The sequence below is a fragment of the Schistocerca cancellata genome, chromosome 1, assembly GCF_023864275.1.
Source record: "Schistocerca cancellata isolate TAMUIC-IGC-003103 chromosome 1, iqSchCanc2.1, whole genome shotgun sequence".
In the NCBI taxonomy this organism is placed as follows: domain Eukaryota; kingdom Metazoa; phylum Arthropoda; class Insecta; order Orthoptera; family Acrididae; genus Schistocerca; species Schistocerca cancellata.
The window spans coordinates 1,096,270,576-1,096,296,110 of record NC_064626.1 but is presented as its reverse complement, the minus strand read 5'-3'; the positions used below and the strand labels follow the sequence as shown (position 1 = coordinate 1,096,296,110).

Here is a 25,535-nt window from a genome sequence, read left to right as displayed (position 1 = left end):
TAATTAAAAATAGTGGCCAAATTATGGCAATGTTTTAGTATCACACAAGTGAAATTAAATACTTCATGCCTAACTTGGTACCCTTTTCTTTAAATATGCAATAAGCCTCCAAAATAGACGATGTTTTGGACTGTAAACTAGCCCTTATTGTTATAAAAATTCACCCAAACATTAGGTTCAAAAGTTTTATGCCACTGATACTGAGTCTCAAACCTAGAACAATCATTTTAGTAAACAGTGAATCATCAATTTAATAACTATTGTACAGTAACACTAGCAAGCCATTTACGTACCAGAAAATCTTCACAATTTCTTTACTGTGTATGGGTGATGTTTTTGGAAGTGAGACAAATTTTCCTGGAGTAAGCAAAAATCTGTGGTTACTAAGAAACATATACAGAATAAATGATATGTAAATTTTCAAACCAACATATCACATTACAAAATCTAGGTGAAGCCCCTTATGAATATTCTCCTACACCCGTATGCATATTCATCAAACATAACTCTCGTTCTCTATCTCTCCCTATCTACTTCTCCCTCATGACTTCTCCTTTGTCAGATGCTGATATATCTTTCTTGTTTCCCATAACACATGAAAATTCACTGTCTGCTGACTGATAAGACCAGTTGTCTTGTACCACTTCACACCACATTAATTTGTCATGAGCATCACAGCCATATTGCTGAGTGTTTTACTGTCCCATGTATTAGTACAGTATGCACATTATTTTCATTGACCTCTCAGTTTTCTTATCTCAGTCAATAACAGTTTGAAGCCTTTGGGTCTGTTGTGTTTCTTGAAAGTATGTTACCAATCTAAGTAATTAAACATTAACACGTTACATCATTCTAGTACGAATAATGAAGCAATTCCTGGTTCACTGCTAGTTACTTTTGTGTCACTGTTTTAAGTTTGTAAATGTGTGTTACAAAGCACAAAATGAAAATCTCATTTATCTTGTACCTGTTTTGAGTGAGGAAGATTGAGATTACCCCATTCTCAACATCAATCACCTGGTGGCAGAATATGAATGGCACACAATTTCCTTCCTTTTACCCTCCCCAACCCTATTGCAACTGGCTAAGGAAAAGTGTGCACACTGCACTTCAAGTAAATCCTTTGATGTGGACCTCTGATGCTTTGGTTACCTGTATCTCATTCAGTTTTTGTGCATGTTGCACACGTGATGTATCTAAATATGATGGAACAATTGGTGGCAGCTGACTAGGAGTCCCAATGCTACTCTGGCGTTGCAGAGTGCTTGATGAAGAAATATAATCAGTAACTGTGCTGCTTGTGCTGGACTTCTTCACAGTAGTTTCATCAACCACCCATTTTTCAGACTTCTTTCGTCGCTTTGCAAAGAGCTCGGCACCTGCAATGTCACAGAGGAGTATTATAACACTTGAAATTTGCTAGGTTATTTGATGTTGTAGCTTAATGCAATACACAGATAGCAATTAGAACCAGAGAAAAAGTGTTTGGAATAGTTGGATAAAAGAAGGACTGGGAGGGGGGGAGGGGGGGGGGGCACAGTACAAAAAAATGGAAATAGTGAGGGGATTATTCCCCTTCCTCAAATTTGAGCTGCTTATGTTGAATGCAATGACAAAAATGAAGCAGAAAACTGCATATAAGTGTCATTTGATACAGCTAAGAACAAAATATGACAGTTGAGTATCATATCGAAAATGGGTGGGTACATGAGTAACAAATCCACAAAGACAAATTTATACAAAGACACGGACACCTCAAAAAGAAACGAAAATAATTAATTTACAAGTATTGGACATTTGATGTCGCATGGTTACAAATGTAAAAACATCTATCGTTAATGAAATCCTCCCCCACCCCCCCACTATTGCCTGCACACATGCAAGCGCGCGCGCGCGCGCACACACACACACACACACATACACACACACACATCCTGTGAACCCTACCAAGGATACAATTTGTAAACAAGGTATAAGATGAATAAAGGAATGTGATTTATGAGAGTACTTTTTGCTGTGATGTTCTATACCTGTCTGTCAAAGATTGTTTTTTCTAGGTCTTGAAAGACAGCACAGAACTGAAAAAGCAGTTCATTATATTACTTACTCTGATGGTTAATCCAGGATGGAATGTAACAATATTATGAGAATGAAATATTATTATAATATTGTTACTTTGACGGTTAGTTTTTATGATGTCTACAGCCAACTTAACACTATTATAATAATAGCCAAATCCAAGTTAGTTGTTTGTGTGGCATAAGATTAGTTTTTGTAATTTTTCATGTACTGTTCTTACAGCCAGAACACATACCAATTTTTCAAGTAATTGCGTTGATGCTGAAGAGAGGATTCTTTCTTTTTTTCCCTTTTCTTATCAATGTTTGACAAAACTTCTACATTTTGTTCTAATAAAACCTACAAGGACTGGGGAGATGATGTCTGGCCTCACGATAAAACTTTTGGTAACAAATAACTTTTCAACTATACGTTGAGGTTTATGCCATCAAATATGCAGGACATCCAAGTTCATACATTAACATCACTCAGATGTCTGTGCGATTTTTCAACTGTACAAAGTGCAATGTGGCCCATCTAAGGCTTAACCCTGGACTGATCAAAAGGTTAATAATGTTCACATTTGTGTGTAGTACGTCTTCATAATTTTGGCAATATCATTTTTGATTTTGTTACTGACTTACAGCTCAATCTGTTGCTAGCATCCCTTTTTTTAATGTTTGTTTCTTCTGTATTCTTCTCACATTTTTAACTCAAGTGTCATTTGACTTGTTTTAATGCCATTATCTATCTGTTCTGATCTTGCGCTGGTATTTTCTTATCTGCACATCTACCACACCCAACCACAAATTTTTCGTGACCCTCTGTTACACTACATCTCTCCAGTACTTCCAGTTCTTTCTACTATGGTTTTCCTGCAGTTATTTTTTGCTTCTGTATACCGCTGTATTCAAAACTCACAGTTTCAAATATGATTTTATTAGTTCATCATTGTTTCAGTGCATCCTTTTCAGAAATAGTTTTCAGTTCTCTTTATGGCTTCTCAAATTTAAAATTTAAACAGTGGTGACTCTCTGTTCTTCCTTCTATTTTGCCACACACAGTCAGAATCACTGCCCTCATGTCCTAAACTGATCGCAATCTAATTTTATGTAGTGCCTCCTCAATTTTTCTTCATATTTTCCAATATATTACTCTAGTCAGGAGTTAGCAAGCAAAAGAAATCTGAGCTATTCTTTAACAGTTCTCATATCTACTTCTACAAGCCCTCTTCAATATAATTATTAAGTAACCTTGGTCACCAAATACTTTCTTTGAAGAACTCAATGTATACCATACCATTGACTGTGGATAGCCAAAGATGCTTCATAGACATAATGCAGTGCAGTTCTCCAAGACACCAAAGCTACAGCTCACAGCAAACATGGAGCTGCCATTAATTCTGGCTTTTGACCATTCACATTGAAGAGCTATTGGCTCTCTGTATTAACCTAAAGAGTAACTTTCAAATTATCAGATGTATTCTTCACTATTGCCAATTCAGTTTCAAGCTTTTAATACAAATTGCAAAGTTTCCCTAATACGTAAGCATACCAGGTGTAGAAGTATAAAACTAGCTGCCAGTGTAGGGCCCATGAGACCACATCTGCAGCACCATCTGCGTCCTGTAATGGCTGACGATGAATGTCAACACACAGTAATCCAAGTTCCATTATTCGGTATCTATTTCAAACCCGTAAACATGTCGAGTTTGTGCCTACAAACTATGATTTGTGGACAGCATTGGTTCTATGTTGTCATTTGAAGAAAACTGCTGCACAATTACATCAAATGCTTGTTGAAGCTTTCAGTGAACATATTCTTTGGAAAACACAGTGTTTTTAGTGGTTCAACAAATTCAAAAGTGGTGATTTTGACGTGAGAAATGACAAGCGCTGGGAAACCACCAAAAAAGTTCGAAGACAAAGAGTTGCGGGCATTATTGGATGAAGATGATACTGAAACTGAACAGGAACTTGCGGAACAATTGAATGTGATACAGAAAGCCATTTCTCTTCAGTTGAGAGCTATGGGAAAGGTGCAGAAAGTGGAAAATGGGTTCCGCATGAAGTAAATGAAAGACAGCAAGCATCTCAAAAGACCACTTGTGAAATGCTGCTCACCAGATACAAAAGAAAGTTGTTTCTCCATTGAATAGTAACAGGTGATGAAAAAGGTTGTATTTTGAGAATCCTAAGCATCGTAAATCATGGGTGAATCCAGGCAAAGCATCAACATCTAATGCAAGACCAAACTGCTTTGTAAAGAAGACAATTCTCTGTGTGTGGTGGGATCAAAAGTGTGTCGTCTATTATGACCTGCTAAACCTGGTGAAACAGTTAACATTGATCTCTACCAACAGCAAATGATTGATTTCAATTGAGCATTATGTAAAAAATGTCCAGAATATGGAAAAAGACAACAAAAAGTCATATTGCTCCATGGTAACGCCCCATCAAACACAGCAAAATGGGTTAGGGAAATGATCGAGGCGCTCAGTTGAGAAATACTAGGGTATTTGGCTTATTCTGCAGAATTGGCTCTGTCTGATTATCATCTATTTGCATCACTGGGGCACGCTCTCGCTGAACAATGCTTCAATTCATATGAGAATGTACAAGAATGGCTCACTGACTGGGTCACTTCAAAAGAAGAATTGTTTTTTGGCGTGGCATTCATAGCCTTCTGTAGAGATGGAAGAAGTGTATAAATAGCAATGGAGATTATTTTGAACAAAATATTGTTTATCAGTTTCAAACAAGAGACATGTAATTATTGCAACCAAATTCTGGTTTCATACTTCTACACCTGGTAAAACACATTACTGAATGCCTATGTGAATGAAAGTAATACATGCTTGAAACTGGTATGAATCTAGGTAATGAGAAGAGCAAAGAAAGCTATTCTTTAATGTTAATTTCAAAAGAAAATGGCTAATATTAATTTTTGAAGCAAGAATGAATTTAGGACAACTGTGCAATATGAAACCATAATTATACAGTTGCAAATAATTCCCATATACAGGATGTAACAAAATTTTATTAATAGATTTTTAGGGGTTGTATCTGGTCTCTTGAGAAACAAATTGAGACTAGGTACCCATGCCTGGATACATCATACAATGCTGCTAGAGACCACTGAAGTTACAGGGGAAAATGTCTGCCACCAAACCACTCCTTCAGCAACAAAAGTGTGATGTAAGACTGACACCTCTGCCTTCACTGTGCTTAACAGTCTCTACGGTGTTGTTGTGGCAGGTGTGGATGCACTCTAACATTGTTAATACTCTCAGGTCCATTGCGAGGAGTTTGGCCTGCAGTCTGTCATCATTACAAATCATATTTCCTGCTGAAGGGGTGGCCTAATATAGATGTTTCCCTTATAACTTCAACACACTGTACCATTGTTACATGAAATTTCTGGACATGGGTGCCTCTTCTCAATCTGTCCCTCAAGACACCATTTACAACCCCTTAAGAAGTTAATCAGAGCATCTGCATTACACCCCATATTGTAGGCCTATCAAAGGCTCAACATGGTGTTTAATATTGTGGTGCAAAATTCTGCAGTAGGTTGCCCACTAGAGTTTTGGCAGGAAATTCAAAATCCCCAGGCACTAAAAAACAAATTAGTATAATGCTTTACTGGCAGTTCCTTCTACTGTTTATCAAAATATTTGAGCTTAGGGGCATCAATTCTGCGTCATTCAAATGTTAACATTAAACAGATCTTGTCTCTGCCTTTATACAGCCACTTGATAGTGTTCCATGCAATGTTCCACAAATGATTTGATGGAAATATTAGATAAAAACAGCATCTGAGTTGTCTAAAATGAGTTTCTTTCAAAGTGGCTAATTTTATCCTAATATACTTATATCTAATTATTATAATATATAATTAATTAATTCTTGTAATTATTGGTGTGAGTAGAGTAATGATAGTCGTAACCTGTTGCATTCAAACTTTGCAGAAATATCCTGCAGTGGCTGCTTCTACCTGTTAATATGATTATAAATTGGCTCATTACACATCCCTAAAGGCTCTCCTTTATGATGGGATTTATGGAACACAATCTATGGCTGAATAAAGTGTTATATTAATGTGCTGGTTGTTACCTTTCCCTTTCGTTGCATTGAGATCTCGCACAAGATCAAGGCAAATGTCAGGACTAAGAGCTCCAGTTTCAATGTTGTAACCTTGTTGTCTCAGACTTGTCAAATCTTGCACCTGACCTCTGGGATCCATAACAAGTTTCAACGGTGTTTTACTCGGCTCCTTAAACACCATTTCCTAATGCAAACATAAAAATGGCTTTCAGTTGTTAAAATATTTATTTAAAGATTTTTTTCACAAACAGACTTAAATACAACTGATAAGCAATTATCCGTGTTTAACAAGAAAATAATGTTCAGTAGAAGTGAGTAATAAGACTATCTATTAACAATAAACTCCATTTCATATATATCATATGACAAACATTTTCAAATAAAACTTGCACACAAAGAGGCTCACAAGGTAACCACATCAGTTTCAGTGCAGTTGGTGCTTCTCTCAGTGAAAATATTGTACACTGTCTTTTCTTCAACTGCAATGGGCAGTTTCTTCTAATTTTACTATTCTATTGTGAAAAGTAAAACTCATCTGAAAATGACTCTATAATTGGTGAAAAGACAATAAAACAATTTTTTAATGAAATCAGAACTCCTATTTTAATGGCACACAATGATTTTACATATAGGGTAAATCCATAAAAATGTCACATGTTCTCCATAACCAGTCTAATACGTCAAAGAAATTCCCATGGTGGAAATATCACTTATTTCTCTTTTATGTTTTTAATTAATTAATTTATCTTATTTCAGTCAAATAAAAGCAATACCAGTAACTTTTGTATGCTTTAATTTTAAAACTACTTAAAACCGATTTTGACTCAGTTTTCTATCAACATAAATGCAGTGCATTAAATGTGTAAGATTACACTCCAAACAGTATTTTATATATTCTGATGTGTCTTGGTAAAGTGAGGGAAAACTATTATGAAGCTGTCTATATATTGTAAGGTCATTTACTTGCTCAGAGATGTCCATTTGATGTCACCATTCCACAGGTTTAGCAACATCTGCAACTAAATGTACACACCTGGATTTTGTGTCATCTTCGTCAATTTCCTACTACCCAGTTCCATTTGTTAATGAAAGCAATTAATACCTTGCATGAATCTTCTTGGAATGAATATTCTTGGAATTTTAACAGAAGTCCTCTTTTGATGCAAAATTCCTTTGTTGCAGCAAGTTTGTTCAAGTTTGATGAGCATCTACATAACATTTCCTTGTTTATGAAATGAACCTGTGAAAAAATGCATCTCTCATCTTTGGATCTTCTCTAGCTCCTCCATGAATCCTACCTGATAAGTGCCCCAGACTGACCAACAATAATCAATAAGCAGTCAAACTAGTTGTTTTTTGTAAGTCATGCCTTTTGTGGATGAGTTACATTTCTTTATAATTCTTCCAATGCATGTTTTGAGCTGGTATCTGCTTTTAATAGCACTAGTTTTAAGTGATCATTTCACTTAGATTGCTCCAGATGGATATTCTATTATGCAACAGCCTCTCCCAAGATCATTATGAACTGTCCAATACCACCTTTTTTTAGATGCATCCATGTATTTATCATATGATTCAGTGCTTCCTAGGGCCTTTTGTGTGTATTTTTATAGGTATTGTTCAGTTCAGTTTGCCCAAAAACCTATTCTTCTTTGTAAATACATATAAAATATTCTGGAATGACATACATTCTCGTGATTATTAATAGATTGTTGTCATTAACAAAAATATTTACATATGCCAAATTAAATATCAGAGATCATGAAATTGTAGTAATAAATGTTTAGCAATAAATATTAAGAGGCTGTGGAAATGTTAGCATAAATAACTAACACCTTTAATTACCATAACTGCAATTTGTAAAGACGCTAACATAAAAACCTCATTACGCTTCAAATGAAAATAACAATCTTTATCCAATGATCTAATTTCATTTGTTATTCATTTTTATGTAATTCATTGTAATTAAAGATGCTTGTAAATTACACAGATATTTACCTCTTGTTAGTTACACCACCCAAATTTACGAAATTCCGGTACTTGAGAAAACGTGTATATTTAATTTATGTAATCTGGTGAAGCACGATGTGTATACTTCAAACAAAATCCATACAGTCACTGATTATGAAATTAAAGTAAAATCAAAATAATTGTTGAAATCAGATTGTGAATTAATTTTCACACATAAAAATATTACATTATTTGACATTACATTTTATAACCTGTACAAATGTAACAGCAGTTAGTTTAGATGAAATTGTTTTTAATTGTAAGTTACAGTTTGTAATGAATTAACAATGGTAGCAATTGTTAAAACTGGATTTAAAGCAACACAGCAAGGCTGCGCAGGCAGTCAGTCAGTCAAGTTTTGTTTACTTCAGGAGTCAGTGCAGTTCAGTTCGGTTTAGCTCAGTTTCGTCAGTTGTTTTGCACTTACGTCAGTTCTGTCGATCAGCTGATGTCAATAAATAATTTGTCAAGCTTCAAATTTTCGTGATATTCTCATTATTCACAACATCCTCAACATCGATGAACCACAGGCCAAAGCAAGTTAAGTAGTAACATTTAAAGATCGTTACAATTCCCTTACATGTTACTGTTGCCAGCGAATTAGGGCCAACATTGTAATTGGTCCTCCTATCTAATTATGCAGATATTACATTTATTTTCATTCAGGGTCAGCTGCTGGACCAAATTGCCAGTCCTACGCAGGAATTCTTTCATTACCATTTCCTACACTGCATCTTTCCTATAAACAACAGTATATATATATATATATATATATAAATGTCTGCTTGTGTCTGTGTATATGCGGATGGATATGTGTGTGTGTGCGCGAGTGTATACCTGTCCTTTTTTCCCCCTAGGGTAAGTCTTTCCGCTCCCGGGATTGGAATGACTCCTTACCCTCTCCCTTAAAACCCATATCCTTTTGTCTTTCCTTCTCCTTCCCTCTTTCCTGACGAGGCAACCGTTGGTTGCGAAAGCTAGAATTTTGTGTGTATGTTTGTGTTCGTTTGTGTGTCTATCGACCTGCCAGCGCTTTTGTTTGGTAAGTCTCATCATCTTTCTTTTTAAATATATTTTTCCCACGTGGAATGTTTCCCTCTATTATATATATATATATATATATATATTTAAAAAGAAAGATGATGAGACTTACCCAACAAAAGCGCTGGCAGGTCGATAGACACATATTTTTCCCACGTGGAATGTTTCCCTCTATTATATTCATATATATATATATATATATATATATATATATATATATATATATATATATATATATATATATATATATATATATAATAGAGGGCAACATTCCACGTGGGAAAAATATATTTAAAAAGAAAGATGATGAGACTTACCAAACAGAAGCGCTGGCAGGTCGATAGACACACAAACAAACACAAACATACACACAAAATCTAGCTTTCGCAACCAACGGTTGCCTCGTCAGGAAAGAGGGAAGGAGAAGGAAAGACAAAAGGATATGGGTTTTAAGGGAGAGGGTAAGGAGTCATTCCAATCCCGGGAGCGGAAAGACTTACCTTAGGGGGAAAAAAGGACAGGTATACACTCGCGCGCACACACACACATATCCATCCATCCATACAAGACACAAGCAGACATTTGTCTTTTTAGGTATATATATATATATATATATATATATATATATATGGTTATAATAGAAGGAAACATTCCACACACACACACACACACACACACACACACACACACACACACACACATATATATATATATATATATATATATATATATATATATATATATATATATATATATATATATATATATATATATATATGGAACATTCCCCACAACAACTGCCACTATCCATACCAATTACAATGCATGCAGACATTATTACTTGCATCTGTGTCAATGGTCTGTTGCTGGTTTGTCACACAGGCCACCATGGTGTTGAGATTTCTGTCTTCCATCATATTCCCAGATGAGGCTACATTTATAGGGGAAGTATTGTCAATCTATACATCTCTCACCTGTGAGCTACAGAAAATCCCCGTCATATTGTGGCAGTGAAACATCAGCACCAGTTCAGCCTCATTGTGTGGGCATGGGTTTTTGGCAACTGCCTTTGGGACCAGTCATCCTTCCACAACGTCTCACAGGTGAGGTATATCTGCAGTTCCTGCAAGTGACCCTGCATCCACTTTTGGAAGATGTGCCTTTGGTGGTGCAAAGGGTATGTGGCTACTATATGATGGTGACTACCGCCCCAGCTGATTGCCCACCTAAGTGTAGTGCTAAACCAATATTAGAGATTGAACTTTCCCACTTTCATGAAATGTTCTCAATCACTGAAGTGTACACTGTCAAAGATCTTTTATCTCCACCTTCAAGTTGGTGTGCCTTTGTAATGTATTTCTAGCCATGTGCATATGACCTTTAAAAAGTTCTGAATCCAATCACAAAACTGGTCCAATATTCCTTAAGCACTTATTTTCTGCACATACTGACAGAGTAGAACTATATTAAATTAATTCTGGAAATCAAGGAACATGGCACCATCCTGGGCACCAATGTTTATGGTTTTCTGGATACATGAGTGAACAGAGCTATTTGTTTATCACAAGATTTCTGTTCGCAGATTCCATGTTGACTCCTTTGGAGGAGATTTTTGTTATCCATAAACGTGCATTAAACACATTCCATAACTGTACAAAAGATTGCCATCACCAATAAAGGCCTATAATTATATGCATCGACTAATAGTTTTGAAATATGGAATGATTTTTTTCCAATCTCTTAAAATCCTGCATGCTTGAGCAACCTGCAATAAATTGCTGATGTGAAGGGAGAAAGTTTGTTTGCTTAATATATTTATGATATCATACAGTTATCTCTTCAGATTCAGTTTCTTTCCTCTGTCGGTGGATTTTCTATACTGAGATAACTTATCTCAATGTCCACCATTTTAAGGTTTTGTGCAGTGACTGAAAAGTATTACAACTCTTAAACCACCATCTTCCTAACTCAGCTCAGTGAGGCGAGCCAGCAGGTTGTGTACCACATTCTGCTACCATAGCCGAAAAAGGTGATGAACTGGCATGATGAAAGCCTCTGTTCCGGCACTGAAGATAGCACAACAGTGATGGGAAGCATCACCTTTCCCTAATAAATCTAATGTGAGCCCTACTTGCAGTACTGGCCACTATAAATGCTGGCCATCAAGACCCAACGGTATCTGTCCTCAACCACTGCCTTCAGCAAGAAGTACCACACAAAAGCCATTGATGCGGTGTCGGTCATCCACTCTATGCTACGAGTAGCCACTGCCTCCACTAGCTGCTGGTCTATGGGCTGTGTGATGAAGCAAAACTATTAGTTTTGTCAAAAGTATTGTTTGCATAACAATATCTGTTAATTTCATCATTTAAACAAATAATTCGGCCTAACACTTGTAGCAGAAGAAACTGTAAAAGATGCAATTTTTCGATGTATTTAGTTAATTTAATGAGTTAAGTTTTAATTATAATTTCTGTAGATTAAACATCAATCAATGTGTAGTTTCGGTGCCTATTATTATGATGATATATAAGGGCCCGATTTTTGGCCCAGAGACAGACAGTCCATGGCCAAGTTTCAGACAAGATACCCATGTTGGTCAGATTAACAACAATGCATCCACGTAACTGATATAAGTGTAATAGGCTGTGTGCTAAAACAATGGCAGTGTCTGTTCAATACGTACCGTATTATGTGGCAAGAACAATGTGATTAGGTTTTTAGTGCTTGTAGATGTCCAACAGTAAACTATTGTAGCAGTATGTTGATGTTTGCTTGCAACCTATTGATGAGACTTATCGAAAGTTAAACAATAGTGCACTGGCCATATAATTGTGTATTATTGGGAGGTTGTGAACTGTGAAAGTAAAGAACTGTGAAATGCAAATGTGCACCTGTCGGCTACATCATTTAAAGTAGTCAGTATTGAACTTCCACCCCCCATTTTTCAGCCAGTGTAGCAACGCTGTATGTTGACACTGAGGACAGTCAATGAAGAACTAAAGCAGGTGAATGTCGCAGCCGCACCCAGTCCTAATGCTGCCAGGAGCTGAAATGGTGTCTTCCAGCTGGGGCCTGCTGCTGGCTGATACCAATTGACACAAGGTTGGTGGTGATAGAGAGCACTGGGTGCACCTGACTGCAAATTGTTGCTCATGTCGGCACCAATGACTCATGTCGTCTGGGTTCAGAGGTCATCCTCAGTTCGTAAAGGCGGTTGGCGGAATTGGTGAAGGCAGAAAGCCTCGCACGCAGGGTGGAATCTGAGCTAACTATTTGTAGTATCGTTCCCAGAACCGATCACAGTCCTCAGGTTTGGAGCCGAGTAGAAGGCTTAAACCAGAGGCTCAGACGATTCTGCGATGATCTGGGGTGCAAATTTCTTGACCGCTACTGGGTGGAGAAATGTAGGGTCCCCCTGAATAGGTCAGGTGTGCACTACACGCCAGAATGGCAACAAGGGTAGCGGAGTACGTGTAGAGTGCACATGTGGGTTTTTTAGGTTAGAGAATTCCCTCCCTAGGCCCGACAAGACGCCTCCTGAGACGCAGCAAGGTAGGAGTAGGCAAAATGCAACAGGGAATAACAATATTAATGTGCTAATAGTAAACTGCAGGAGCGTCTATAGAAAGGTCCCAGAACTGCTCTCATTAATAAACGGTCACAATGCCCATATAGTACCAGGGACAGAAAGTTGGCTGAAACCAGACGTAAACAGTAATGAAATCCTAAACTCAGATTGGAATGTATACCGCAGAGACAGGCTGGACAGTGAAGGGGGAGGCGTGTTTATAGTGATAAGAAGTGCAATAGTATCGAAGGAAATTGACGGACGCCCGAAATGTGAAATAATTTGGGTGAAGGTCACGGTTAAAGCAGGCTCAGACACAGTAATTGAATGTCTCTATAGGCCCCCTGGCTCAGCAGCTGTTGTGGCTGAGCACCTGAAGGATACTTTGGAAAATATTTTGAGTAGATTTCCCCACCATGTTATAGTTCTGGGTGGAGATTTTAATTTGCCCGATATAGACTGGGAGACTCAAACGTTCATAACGGGTGGCAGGGACAAAGAATCCAGTGAAATTTTTTTAAGTGCTTTATCTGAAAACTACCTTGAGCAGTTAAACAGAGAACCGACTCATGGCGATAACATATTAGACCTTCTGGTGACAAAAAGACCCAAACGATTTGAAACAGTTAACGCAGAACAGGGAATCAGCGATCATACAGCGGTTACTGCATCGATGATTTCAGCCATAAATGGAAACATTAAAAAAGGTAGGAAGATTTTTCTGTTTAGCAAAAGTGACAAAAGGCAGATTACGGAGTACCTGACGGCTCAACACAAAAGTTTTGTCTCAAGTACATATAGTGTTGAGGATCAGTGGACAAAGTTCAAAACCATCGTACAATATGCGTTAGATGAGTATGTGCCAAGCAAGATCGTAAGAGATGGAAAAGAGCCACTGTGGTACAACAACCGAGTTAGAAAACTGCTGCAAAAGCAAAGGGAACTTCACAGCAAACATAAACATAGCCAAAGCCTTGCAGACAAACAAAAATTAAGCGAAGTGAAATGTAGGGTGAGGAGGGCTATGCGTTCAATGAACTCGAAAGTAAAGTTCTATGTACTGACTTGGCAGAAAATCCTAAGAAATTTTGATCTTATGTCAAAGCTGCAGATGGATCAAAACAAAATGTCCAGACACTCTGTAACCAAAATGGTACTGAAACAGAGGATGACAGACTAAAGGCCGAAATACTAAATGTCTTTTTCCAAAGCTGTTTCACAGAGGAAGACTTCTCTAGATTGTTGCACAGATGACAAAATGGTAGATATCAAAATAGATGACAGAGGGATAGAGAAACAATTAAAATCGCTCAAAAGAGGAAAGGCCGCTGGACCTGATGGGATACCAGTTCGATTTTACACAGAGTACGCGAAGGAACTTGCCCCCCTTCTTGCAGCGGTGTACTGTAGGTCTCTAGAAGAGTGTAGCATTCCAAAGGATTGGAAAAGGGCACAGGTCATCCCCGTTTTCAAGAAGGGGCGTCGAACAGATGTGCAGAACTATAGACCTATATCTCTAACGTCGATCAGTTGTAGAATTTTGGAACACGTATTATGTTCGAGTATAATGACTTTTCTGGAGACTAGAAATCTACTCTGTAGGAATCAGCATGGGTTTCGAAAAAGACTGTCGTGTGAAACCCAGCTCGCGCTATTTGTCCATGAGACTCAGAGGGCCATAGACACGGGTTCACAGGTAGATGCCGTGTTTCTTGACTTCCGCAAGGCATTCGATACAGTTCCCCACAGTCATTTAATGAACAAAGTAAGAGCATATGGACTATCAGACCAATTGTGATTGGACTGAAGAGTTCCTAGATAACAGAACGCAGCATGTCATTCTCAATGGAGAGAAGTCTTCTGAAGTAAGATTGATTTCAGGTGTGCCACAGGGGAGCGTCATAGGACCGTTGCTATTCACAATATACATAAATGACCTTGTGGATGACATCGGAAGTTCACTGAGGCTTTTTGCAGATGATGCTGTGATGTATCAAGAGGTTGTAACAATGGAAAATCGTACTGAAATGCAGGAGGATCTGCAGCGAATTGATGCATGATGCAGGGAATGGCAATTGTACCTCAATGTAGACAAGTGTACTGTGCTGCGAATACATAGAAAGATAGATCCCTTATCATTTAGCTACAAAATAGCAGGTCAGCAACTGGAAGCAGTTAATTCCATAAATTATCTGGGAGTACGCATTAGGAGTGATTTAAAATGGAATGATCATATAAAGTTGATCGTCGGTAAAGCAGATGCCAGACTGAGATTCATTGGAAGAATCCTAAGGAAATGCAATCCAAAAACAAAGGAAGTAGGTTACAGTACGCTTGTTCGCCCACTGCTTGAATACTGCTCAGCAGTGTGGGATCCGTACCAGGTAGGGTTGATAGAAGAGATAGAGAAGATCCAACGGAGAGCAGTGTGCTTCATTACAGGACCATTTAGTAATCGCGAAAGCGTTACGGAGATGATAGATAAACTCCAGTGGAAGACTCTGCAGGAGAGACGCTCAGTAGCTTGGTACGGGCTTTTGTTAAAGTTTCGAGAACATACCTTCACCGAAGAGTCAAGCAGTATATTGCTCCCTCCTACGTATATCTCGCGAAGAGACCATGAGGATAAAATCAGAGAGATTAGAGCCCACACAGAAGCATACCGACAATCCTTCTTTCCACGAACAATACGAGACTGGAATAGAAGGGAGAACCGATAGAGGTACTCAAGGTACCCTCCGCCACAGACCGTCAGGTGGCTTGCGGAGTATGGATGTAGATGTAGATGTAGATAAAGGGTGCCTCCCAGCAGTCCTTGGTCACAGTCCATGTCCATATGTCACTCGTACCAGAATTGCCACCACTTGCCCTGCATGCTAACACCCTGCTGCCAGAGACCCACATCTGAGGGCCACTGACACTGCATCCTTCACTGGGGTACCATGTTAAAGGTGCAGCATGCCTTGTCTCTACGCAACTGCCTGGCCCAGGGTCTATGCCTGTTCGAGTTTGACACTGCCAGTGGCATGACTGGTGTTCAGCTGGCTGTGTTGCATCGGCATCTGATAAAGCATACCATACAAGGTGACATATCACTGTGCCTTGGTGAGTAAAGCTACTGTGGCCATCCCCACATGAAACCTTGTTTTGCTGTGGTCATCCCTGCACCCATGGTCACTGCAGGCCACTAGGATGCTGTCTACATTGGCTGTATGAATTCTGCTGAATAAATCACATAGTTGCTACTGCATTTATGATTTCACTATGGCTGAGAAACTGGTTCTTCCTACCTGATGCCCAGCCTACCATTCTGCATGTAATCATGACCAATTCCAGGGTCAACAATGCTTGGTCCATCCTGCCCCATAACACCACCTTCTTCAGCGAAACAATTTCAGACACCAGATTCAATATGTTTGGCCTCCTGGCTTTCATCTTCCATTGCAGTGACAGTGTGATCACTGAGCAACTGGACAGGTGATTTTGATCCATTTATGTGAGACCAAATCTTCTTAGGATTTTTTTTTCCAGCCAGGTCATCAGAACTTTACTTTCAAATCCACTGAAAACTTCTCACATTGCTTTCGTTATGCTCATTTTGGCTTTGTTCAGTTCTGTTTTGTTGAATTCCCATAAATGTATGATTAAGCTCTCTTAGCTTTCATAACAACTTTCTAATATGTTTATTGAACCATGGTAGGTCCTTCCTATTGTAAAATATGTTTACACAGCTGTTGGGAATTGTAGTGCAATCTAATATGAAACAAATAGGATTACCTCAGGAGTCTCAGTCTGTAACCTGTTTTATGTGAAACACTTTTGTCAGAGGGTTTATGTTTCTCAAGATATTCTACTGCACACATCAAGAAGAGACACACTGTATAATGATTTCACTCATTACATTTTCTTCGTGCTTTTGGCAAACTTAGCACGGTTCATTGAACTTAAAAAAGTTATTGTACCATTTGTCAGCATCAGTGGTACACCAATGTTATCACAATGTTATTTACAATTATCACTCAGAAATATTATAACCAAAGATGGGCAGAGGAGAGATAATGTGAACAAGAGTTATCTGACCAAGCAAGTGATATGCCTGGAGGGCCAACATTCATTTTTTCTGTTATGCTCAACCATAAGCAATCTCAGCTCACAATAAACAATGTGTGAAATAACAAAAATGAAACAGTTCATTTCACTACTACTTGTTTATATGAGGATTGCCCAAAAAGTAATGCACCACATTCTTTTCTCAGCCGAAAACAATGCTATGAATGCAAAACGTTATGTTTGTATTATTTGAAGTCTCCTGAGCGAGCGCCCCAAGGTTCCGTCATTTCCAACAAATAATGTAGCTGCAGGATTGTTTCAAAATTACATCTACAGATGATGTAGGTTACAAGCAATGTGCCATCATTGAATTTCTCACTGCAGAGAAATTCTCAAACGCTTGTGTAACATCTATGGAGCATCTGCTGTCAACAGAAGTACAGTTAATTGCTGGGCACGGAGGGTGAGATTATCAGAAGGCAGATCTCCATGATTTTTAGCAGTCGAGGAGACCATCAATGGCTGTCACACCTGACATTTTGCAGCAAGCTTATGTAGTCATTCGCAAGGAGAGATGCATTACGACTTGGCAGTTGGCACCACATCTGTCAATCAGCAAAGGAAGTGTGGATGCAGTTATCCACACTCTTGGATATTCAAAAGTGTGTGCAAGATGGGTCCCATGGTACCTAATGGTTCATCAAAAATTGCACAGAAAAAACATTTGTTACAACATTTCGAAGGGGAAGGGATGTGCTTCTTCTCCCAGATTGTGACAGGTGATGAAGCCTGAGTTCACCACTTTGAGCCCAAAACAAAATGACAGCTGATTGAATGGCACCATTTCCACTCCCCACAGAAGTAAAAATTCAAAGCAACTGCTTTCTCTGGAAAGATCATGATCCACAGAACATATCAAAAAACAGGGTTGGACAGTGTTACCCCATCCACCCTACAGCCCTGATCAGGGCCCCTCAGACTTCCATTAGTTTGGGCCATTAAAGGTTGCCTTTCATGGAAGACATTTTGAGGATGATGAGGAGGCAATTCACACAGTGAAGCACTGGCTCTGCCACCAGGACAAGGATTTATACCATCAGGGCATACATGTGCTGATTTTGTGCTGGAGGAAGGCCATAGAACAGGATGGAGATTATGTGGAAAAATAGGTTGTGTAGATCAAATGTGTGTAATTCTCATTATGTTCAGTAAAGAATTGTTGAAGAAAAAAAAGTGGTGCATTACTTTCTGGGCAACCCTCGTATTTTGTTATTTTTTTTTTCAATAAATTACCTTTTCAATTGTTTTCAGAATTCTGTGATAACTTTTATATATTATAAATTTGTATTTCTTGACTGTGGAGGAGAGTAAACCAACTGCTAACTCCCCCCCTCCTCTCCCTAGGCATAGCACACTGTTATACTCATTGCTAAGTAACGCTCTGCTTGGCCACAGGACACAATTTATTTTTTGATTCTATCGATTTCCACAGTATGTCAGGTGTTCAAAAAAGAAAACTGAACTCTGAAGCAGCTTTCCCTTGTACGTGCTTCTAAGAAAGATTAGACATTCATTGTGGTATTTTCCACAGCACTAACTCATATTCATAGTGGTATACCTTTTGCATTTTTTATTTCATATTCTGTTAATTTATATTATACGCATTCCTTTTAGTCTACAAGCAATCAGACATACCTGTGGACCCACATTTGGTATTTTGAATGACAAATTCTCATCAGTAGTTTCGGAGTATTCTTCACTGGAACTGAGCTTGCCTGTACCCTGTCCTATGGGGAAATAGGAAAATATTGAGTCGTTAACACAGTATCAAGAATTTTCTCCATTAATTAACAATAAGATTTGGTAGAATAAATATGCACGTAAATTTGAGGACATACATTTACTTTATACAGTCAGAAATCTGGGAAGTGTGCGCTTCTCAATACTTACATTTGTCCAATGAAGTTTCATTATTCTTTACATATTCAACTTCACCACTACAAATCAAAGCAAGAAAAAGAAGTTGTTAATTTGATAAGAAATTACGCTTGTTTTTATTTACCTTGTATATCAGACAGACAGGATAGATAGTTATTTAATTACAACCAAAAGTCTAACTGAGTTGTGCATTGTTTCTAGGTACTTGTAGTAGCTACGATAAACATATTGCAACTGTGCTATAACAATGACAAGCACAGAGATAAGTCTTAAAAGCTTATGAAGGTGGGGGTCACAGAAGAGCTGTAACCTCATTAAAAAAGATAATAAATAAATAATTTCAGGTGGCCCAGTTGACAGCATCCTGCAAGGATCTCAGCACAGGGTACAAATCGGTGTGTTTTAAATTTTTACAAAAACAATGACTAAAAAAGTTTATGGTACAAATGGTTTTATTATTTTTACAATAGTCACCTTTAATATTCACCAATATTTGTGTGCACTCGAAACTAATCTGATAACGTTTTCTATGCTGATGTTGTTGCCTCAAAAACATGGCCTTGGAAGAATTCAACAGCCACCAGAGGTCATGAAAATCTCTGTACACACATTTTTTGTTGACATTAGAGAAGAAAAAGAAGTCGTTAGGCAATAAATCAGGTGAGTACAGGAAATGAGACAAATTGTTGTACATCACTCAGCATTAACAGTTGATCCTCTAAAGCAATGTCTACGAAATGTTCAGTGTAACCAAAGACCCAAGCAATCATTTTCTTGGAAGTGCATCATGAACAAAAACTTTGCTGGTTTCAATTAATCATGGAACACCAAGTCAGTTATTTGCTGCTTAGTTTTTGGATTGTATGAATATAATCAAGTTGCAGCTACTGTTGCAATGTATTATGCACTTCTCTTCATCAAATTTTTTGAGCGTTTTTTGACACTAACTGACATGAACAGGTCTGTCAAACTGTGGGAAATTGATCAAGGCCAGATCTTCCACACAGCTAAACATTCATGCAAGACTGAACATTCAGCAGTCTTTGATACACCTAAGGATGCCTCTATCTCACAGTAAGTATCATGCCAGTCCTCTTCAATCAAGTTGCACACAACATCAATGTATTTTTGGGAAAATAACAGCTTTTGGTCAATCTTCATGAAATTCATCACTGATGGAAGCACAACCATGATGAAACTCTGCAAATCAACCACAAATAGCATTTTTCTGAATGTGAGTGATTACCAAAAGCTGAGTCTTTGTTGCTTAGTTACACTTAATGAAGATTGTAAAAAAAAATCATCGAATGAAACACTTTGTGAGGAAATGCCATTTACTTACAACACTGTTTCTTTTAATGTTCACTGTAAACAAATTAGTGGGGAATTTCTGAGCTTCCATTGTTTTAACAGTAACAAATGACAAATTTTTAAACAATAGCAGTGTCATATCCCAACAGTGCCACCTAGCTGCCATTTGTAAAATCTTAAAAAAACGACAATTGTATGAGTAAAAAGCTAGTTAGTGGATTCTAATGCAAGAGAGAACACATGCACCATCTCACCAGCAAGAAATGAGATAGGATATAAGTAATTTTTCAAAGAAACACACAGAACTGTGTTGACCCTTTGCAATGTGTTGTGCTCTGAGAATACAGACATGTTCAAGTAAATTAATAATGATTCATGCATACTATGCAGAGTTCTATTTATTCTTTATCATAGATCACTTTCTAGGGAAATGCTATTAATGGTGTAAATGTATTTACAATACAAAATTCAAATTCTTTATTCACCCAGAAAATCTCTACAGATTGTGGGACCTCATTTACACATGAGCACACACACTGATAAGGGTGCACACACACACACACACACACACACACACACACACACACACACTACATATAACATCAAAATATACTGAAAGAGTACAGTAAATTAATTCTATAAGATCTTGCTTCACCAGCAGTTTTTGCGCATTCTTGCTCTTCAGGTCTGCTGTACTTTAAATGCTCAAAAAATTCTGTGGCTGAATAGAAGTAGTGGTCTAATAAGAATGCCCTTGAAGGTTTATAAACTACTGAAAAAAGAATACTAAGAATATTTTGTGACTAAAGAACTGGAATCTCCTGAACCTCACTGTACTAAGTCTGGTGTCACAAATGTTCCTTCGTTATACATCCTTGAAACCTTTATTAATAAGGCACTACTTACAAAACTTTGCAAATTGAAGCAAAACAAGAATGTATACAAATCAGAGAACAATCAAATATCCACCAAAAATTTTACAGTATATCTTATTACCAGAGAAGTGTATTTCATCCTGTCCACACATTACACAACAACATGCGAGAAGAAGGAAAAAAGTATTCCAGATTCAGTGCCAATGTTAAAGAGAAAACAGAAAACATTTCTAATAGAGCATGCACTGTTTCTACCTCACACAAGAATTACTCAACAGTAATTGTTCTTTAAATGTACACTGATAAGACTTCGATTGTAAGAATGAGTATCTATTTACTGTTCTGTTGGCATTATATGTTATGTTATGTCCTTTGACCTGTCTCATGTGATCTTTACAACTTGTATTGCATAAGAAGCTAGAACAACAATTATGGAAGTGAAAGAATCACTTTGGAGAAGGTAGGCTCCTTATCTCAAGAAGGAAACAAGCATAATGGAGCAAACTCTGATTAAAAGCAAAATCAGTGTTTCTAAATGTTGTGGAAAATGGGGGTTAGCCACACATATACAAATTATTTTATTTTCATTACACAAAACAACTGTATAATTGTACTAGGGAAGAAATGGGTATCAGAACAGGCTTTGTCCTATTTTAAACAATGGAAAATCCAGGATGGAATGTAACAGTATTATAAAAAGGGGTAGTTGCTACTCACCATACAGCAGAGATGCTGAGTTGCAGATATGCACAACAAAAAAGACTGTCGGAAAGTGAGCTTTTGGACAATAATGCCTTTGATGAAAACAAACAACACACACAGGTGCAAATGCAACTCTCACACACACGACCACAGTCTCTGGCAGCTGAAGCCAGACTGAAAGCAGCAGTGCATGGTGGGAGAGGCAACCGGGTGAAGAGGTAAAGAGGAGGATGGGGTGGGGAGGAGGAGGGATAGCAGGGTAGGGGCGAGTACTATAAATAGCTATTTGTGGGAGCATACAGGGATGAGGTGGAGAGAGGGGTATGGCAGCTAGGTGTGGTTGGGAGTTAAAACGAAAGGTGGGGGGAGGGGGGGGAGCACATGGAGGGGGGGGGGGTTATGGAAAAGGAGAGAAGTAAAAAGACTGAGGATGTGTTGGTGGAACAGAGGGCTGCGTAGTGCTGAAATGGGAACAAGGAAGAGGCTAGATGGGTAAGGACAATGACTAGCAAAGTTTGAGGCCAGTAGGGTTACAGGAACATAGAATATATTGCAGGCGGAGTTCCCACCTGCACATTTCAGAAAAGCTGGTTAAGTGGAAAGGATCCAGATGGCCGAGGCTGTGAATCAGTCACTGAAATGAAGAATGTCATGCTGGGTGGTGTGCTCAGCAATAGGGTGGTCCAGCTGTTCCTTTGGACAGTTTTTCGGTGGCCACTCATGCGCACAAACAGCTTGTGGGTTGTGATTCACACATAGAATGCAGCACAATGGTTGCAGCTTAGCTTGTAGATCACATGACTGGTTTTACATGTTGCTCTGCTTTGGATGGGAAAGGTGATGTTTGTGACCGGACTGGAGTAGGTGATGGAGGGAAGATGTATGAGGCAGGTCTTTCTTCTAGATTTATTACAGGGATGTGATCCATGAGGCAAGAGGTTGGGAGCAGTGGTTGTGTAGGGAAGGATGAGGATGTTGTGTAAGTTTGGTGGGTTGTGAAATACCACTGTGGGAGAGGTGCAAAGGATAGTGGGGAGTGGGTATGTAATGCCTTCAAATGCATTACCTACAAACAAATCCAGGGAATTGGCATCCGCATGGCACCATCCTATACCAACCTATTTTGGACCACCTTTCCTAAACACCCAGAATCCCAAACCCCACACCTGCTTCAGATTCACTGATGACATCTTTGTGATCTAGACTGAGAGTGAGGACACCCTATCCACATTGCTCCAGAACCTCAAAACCTTCTCCCCCATTTGCTTCACCTGATCCTACTCAACCCAACAAGCCACTTTCCTCAATGTTGACCTCCACCTCAAAGATGGCTACATCAGTACCTCTGTCCATATCAAACCTACCAACCACCAGCAATAACTCCACTTCAATAGCTGCCACCTATTCCATACCAAGAATTCCCTTCCATACATAGCCGGGTCACACGTGGCCGTTGCATCTGTAGTGACATCTTCTCATCTGTAGTGACATCTTCTCAAAATATACCCAAGGTCGTACTAAGTCCTTCACAGATCATAATTTCCCTGCCACTACTGCCTCCAAAAGTCTCACCAACTGGCCACAGAGGAGTATTCCCCTCATGACTCAGTACTACCCAGGGCTGGAGCAACTGAATAACATCCTCCGCCAGGATTTTGACTACCTCCTGTCATGCCTTGAAATGAGAAATGTCCTACCTACTATCCTTCCCACCTCTCCCAATGTACTATTCTGCCACCCAGCGAACCTACACAATATCCTCGTCCATCCCTGCACAACACCTACTCCCAATCCCTTGCCTCATGGCTCATATCCCTGTAACAGACCTAGATGCAAGGCCTGTCCCATATATCCTCCCGCCAACATCTACTCCAGTCCAGTCACAAACTTCACCTATCCTACCTGTGGGCTGCACAGGGTAGCCACACAGTCTAAGGTGGCTTGCCACGGTTTGTGAGGCTCCCCCTGTTGGAGGTTCGAGTCCTCCATTGGGCATGAGTGTGTGTGTTGTCCTTAGCATAAGTTAGTTTAAGTTAGATTAAGTAGTGTGTAAGTGTAAGGACCAATGACCTCAGCAGATTGGTCCCACATAAACTTACCACAAAATCCCAAAATACCTACCTGTGAAACCATTCATGTGAGCTCCAAGCTAAGCTGCAATCACTGTGTTGTATTCTATGCATGAATGACAACCAACAAGGTGTGTCTGTGCACGAATGGCCACCAACTAACTGTGCTTAGCACTCTACCCAACATGACATTCTTCATTTCAATGACTGCTTCACAGCCTGTGCCACCTGGATCCTTCCCACCCACACCAGCATTTCTGAAATGCACAGGTGGGAACTCTGCCTGCAATACAGGGTGAGCACAAAGTCTTGCTCTGATCATAAAAATTTATAACAGAATAACCATTTGACATAATAAGTTACATTTGATGCCGTTACATAGATTGGTGTTACTAGTTGTTGTGACTAATAGGTGGCACTACTGCTCCATAACAGCGATGCGGTCTGTTAGGTCACATCAGTTGCTGGCGAAATGGCGCCGAAGCTGGAGGAAGTGCAATGTGTGCTTTGGTTTCACAAAACAAAATCGCCCATCAGTGTTCAGCATAGCTTTCGGGCCTCTTATGGATGCAGACCTCCTGACATTAAATCAATAAAACGATCATATGCAAAGTTTAATCAAACAGGCAACGTTGAAGATTGTCCTCAAAGTGGCAGGCCCCATGTGAGTGATGCAACTGTTGATCGTGTTCAGCAATCGTTTCAACAGAGTCCATCTAAATCAACTCATCAAGCATCATGTGAACTTCAATTACCGCAATACCGCAAGTAAGTGTGGTGAAGATTCTTCATGAAAGGCTTAGGTTGCATGCTTACAAAAAGAAAATTGTGCAGGCCTTGCAACCGAATGATTTGCTGCTGACACATGCTGAATTTGCAACTGAGATTCTCGTCAGCATTGATGGCACTAACGATTACTTAAATCGCATATGCTTTACTGACGAATCCACCTTTCATGTCAGTGGAATGGTAAATGGGCATAATGCCCGTATATGGGGTTCAGAGTCTCCATATGCTACTGTACAGTTACAGCGAGACAGTGAAAAAGTGAATGTTTGGTGCAGCCTCTTTGCGGAAAAATCAATTACCACTTACATTTACTTAGACATTTTGCAACAGTTCATTGCCCCTCAGTTAGGCCTAGAAGAATATCAACCATGGATAATTTTCCAGCAAAATGGGGCATCCCCCCCCCCTCACCCCCCACCGGGCTTTGATCGTGCGTGATTTCCTAGATGAAACATTTCAAGATTGGTTGATTGGAAGGAACAGTCCACCAACCTGGCCAACCCGTTCTCCGGACATTACGCCCCTTGACTTTTTTTTCTGGGGCTATATCAAGGACAGGGTCTTCGTCACACCACTTGCTGACTTCTACGAACTGAAGGCTAGGATACAAGCTGCTGTGGGTACTGTGACAGAACACATGTTACGAAACGCCTGCGTTAACTGGAATACTGCCTCAACATTCTCCAAGCTACCAAGGGAGTTGAGGTTTACTAATGTAAGTGGTCTAGTGGTCTTAAAAAAAAAAAAAAAAAAAAAAAAAAAGCTAGGAACACTAACCCGTGTAAAGGCACCGAATGTAAATTATGATGTCAAATAGTTATTCTGTAATAAGTTGTTATAATCAGGGCAAGACTTTGTGCTCACCCTGTATATTCTATGGTATTGTCCTTACCTATCTAGCCTCTTCCTTGTTCCCATTCCAGCACTACACAGCCCTCTATTCCACCAACACATCCTCAGTCTTCTAACTTCTCTCCTATTCCACCCTGCCCACTCTCCCTGCCCCCCCCTCCCG

At 39.0% G+C, this 25,535-nt stretch overlaps 1 protein-coding gene across 14 annotated transcripts in view; it reads right to left on the bottom strand.

The window, feature by feature from the left end:
- The window catches only part of LOC126091654 (serine-rich adhesin for platelets), a 443,990-nt gene that overhangs the window by 33,643 nt on the left and 384,812 nt on the right, over nucleotides 1-25,535 (bottom strand). For all 14 annotated transcript variants that reach the window (XM_049907085.1, XM_049907086.1, XM_049907090.1 and 11 more), the window contains 3 exons: nucleotides 18,532-18,623; nucleotides 6,174-6,348; nucleotides 1,153-1,379 (listed from right to left, as the gene is read on the bottom strand). In XM_049907085.1, the coding sequence (XP_049763042.1) occupies nucleotides 1,153-1,379; nucleotides 6,174-6,348; nucleotides 18,532-18,623 (494 nt within the window). The remainder of the gene's footprint in view (nucleotides 1-1,152; nucleotides 1,380-6,173; nucleotides 6,349-18,531; nucleotides 18,624-25,535) is intronic.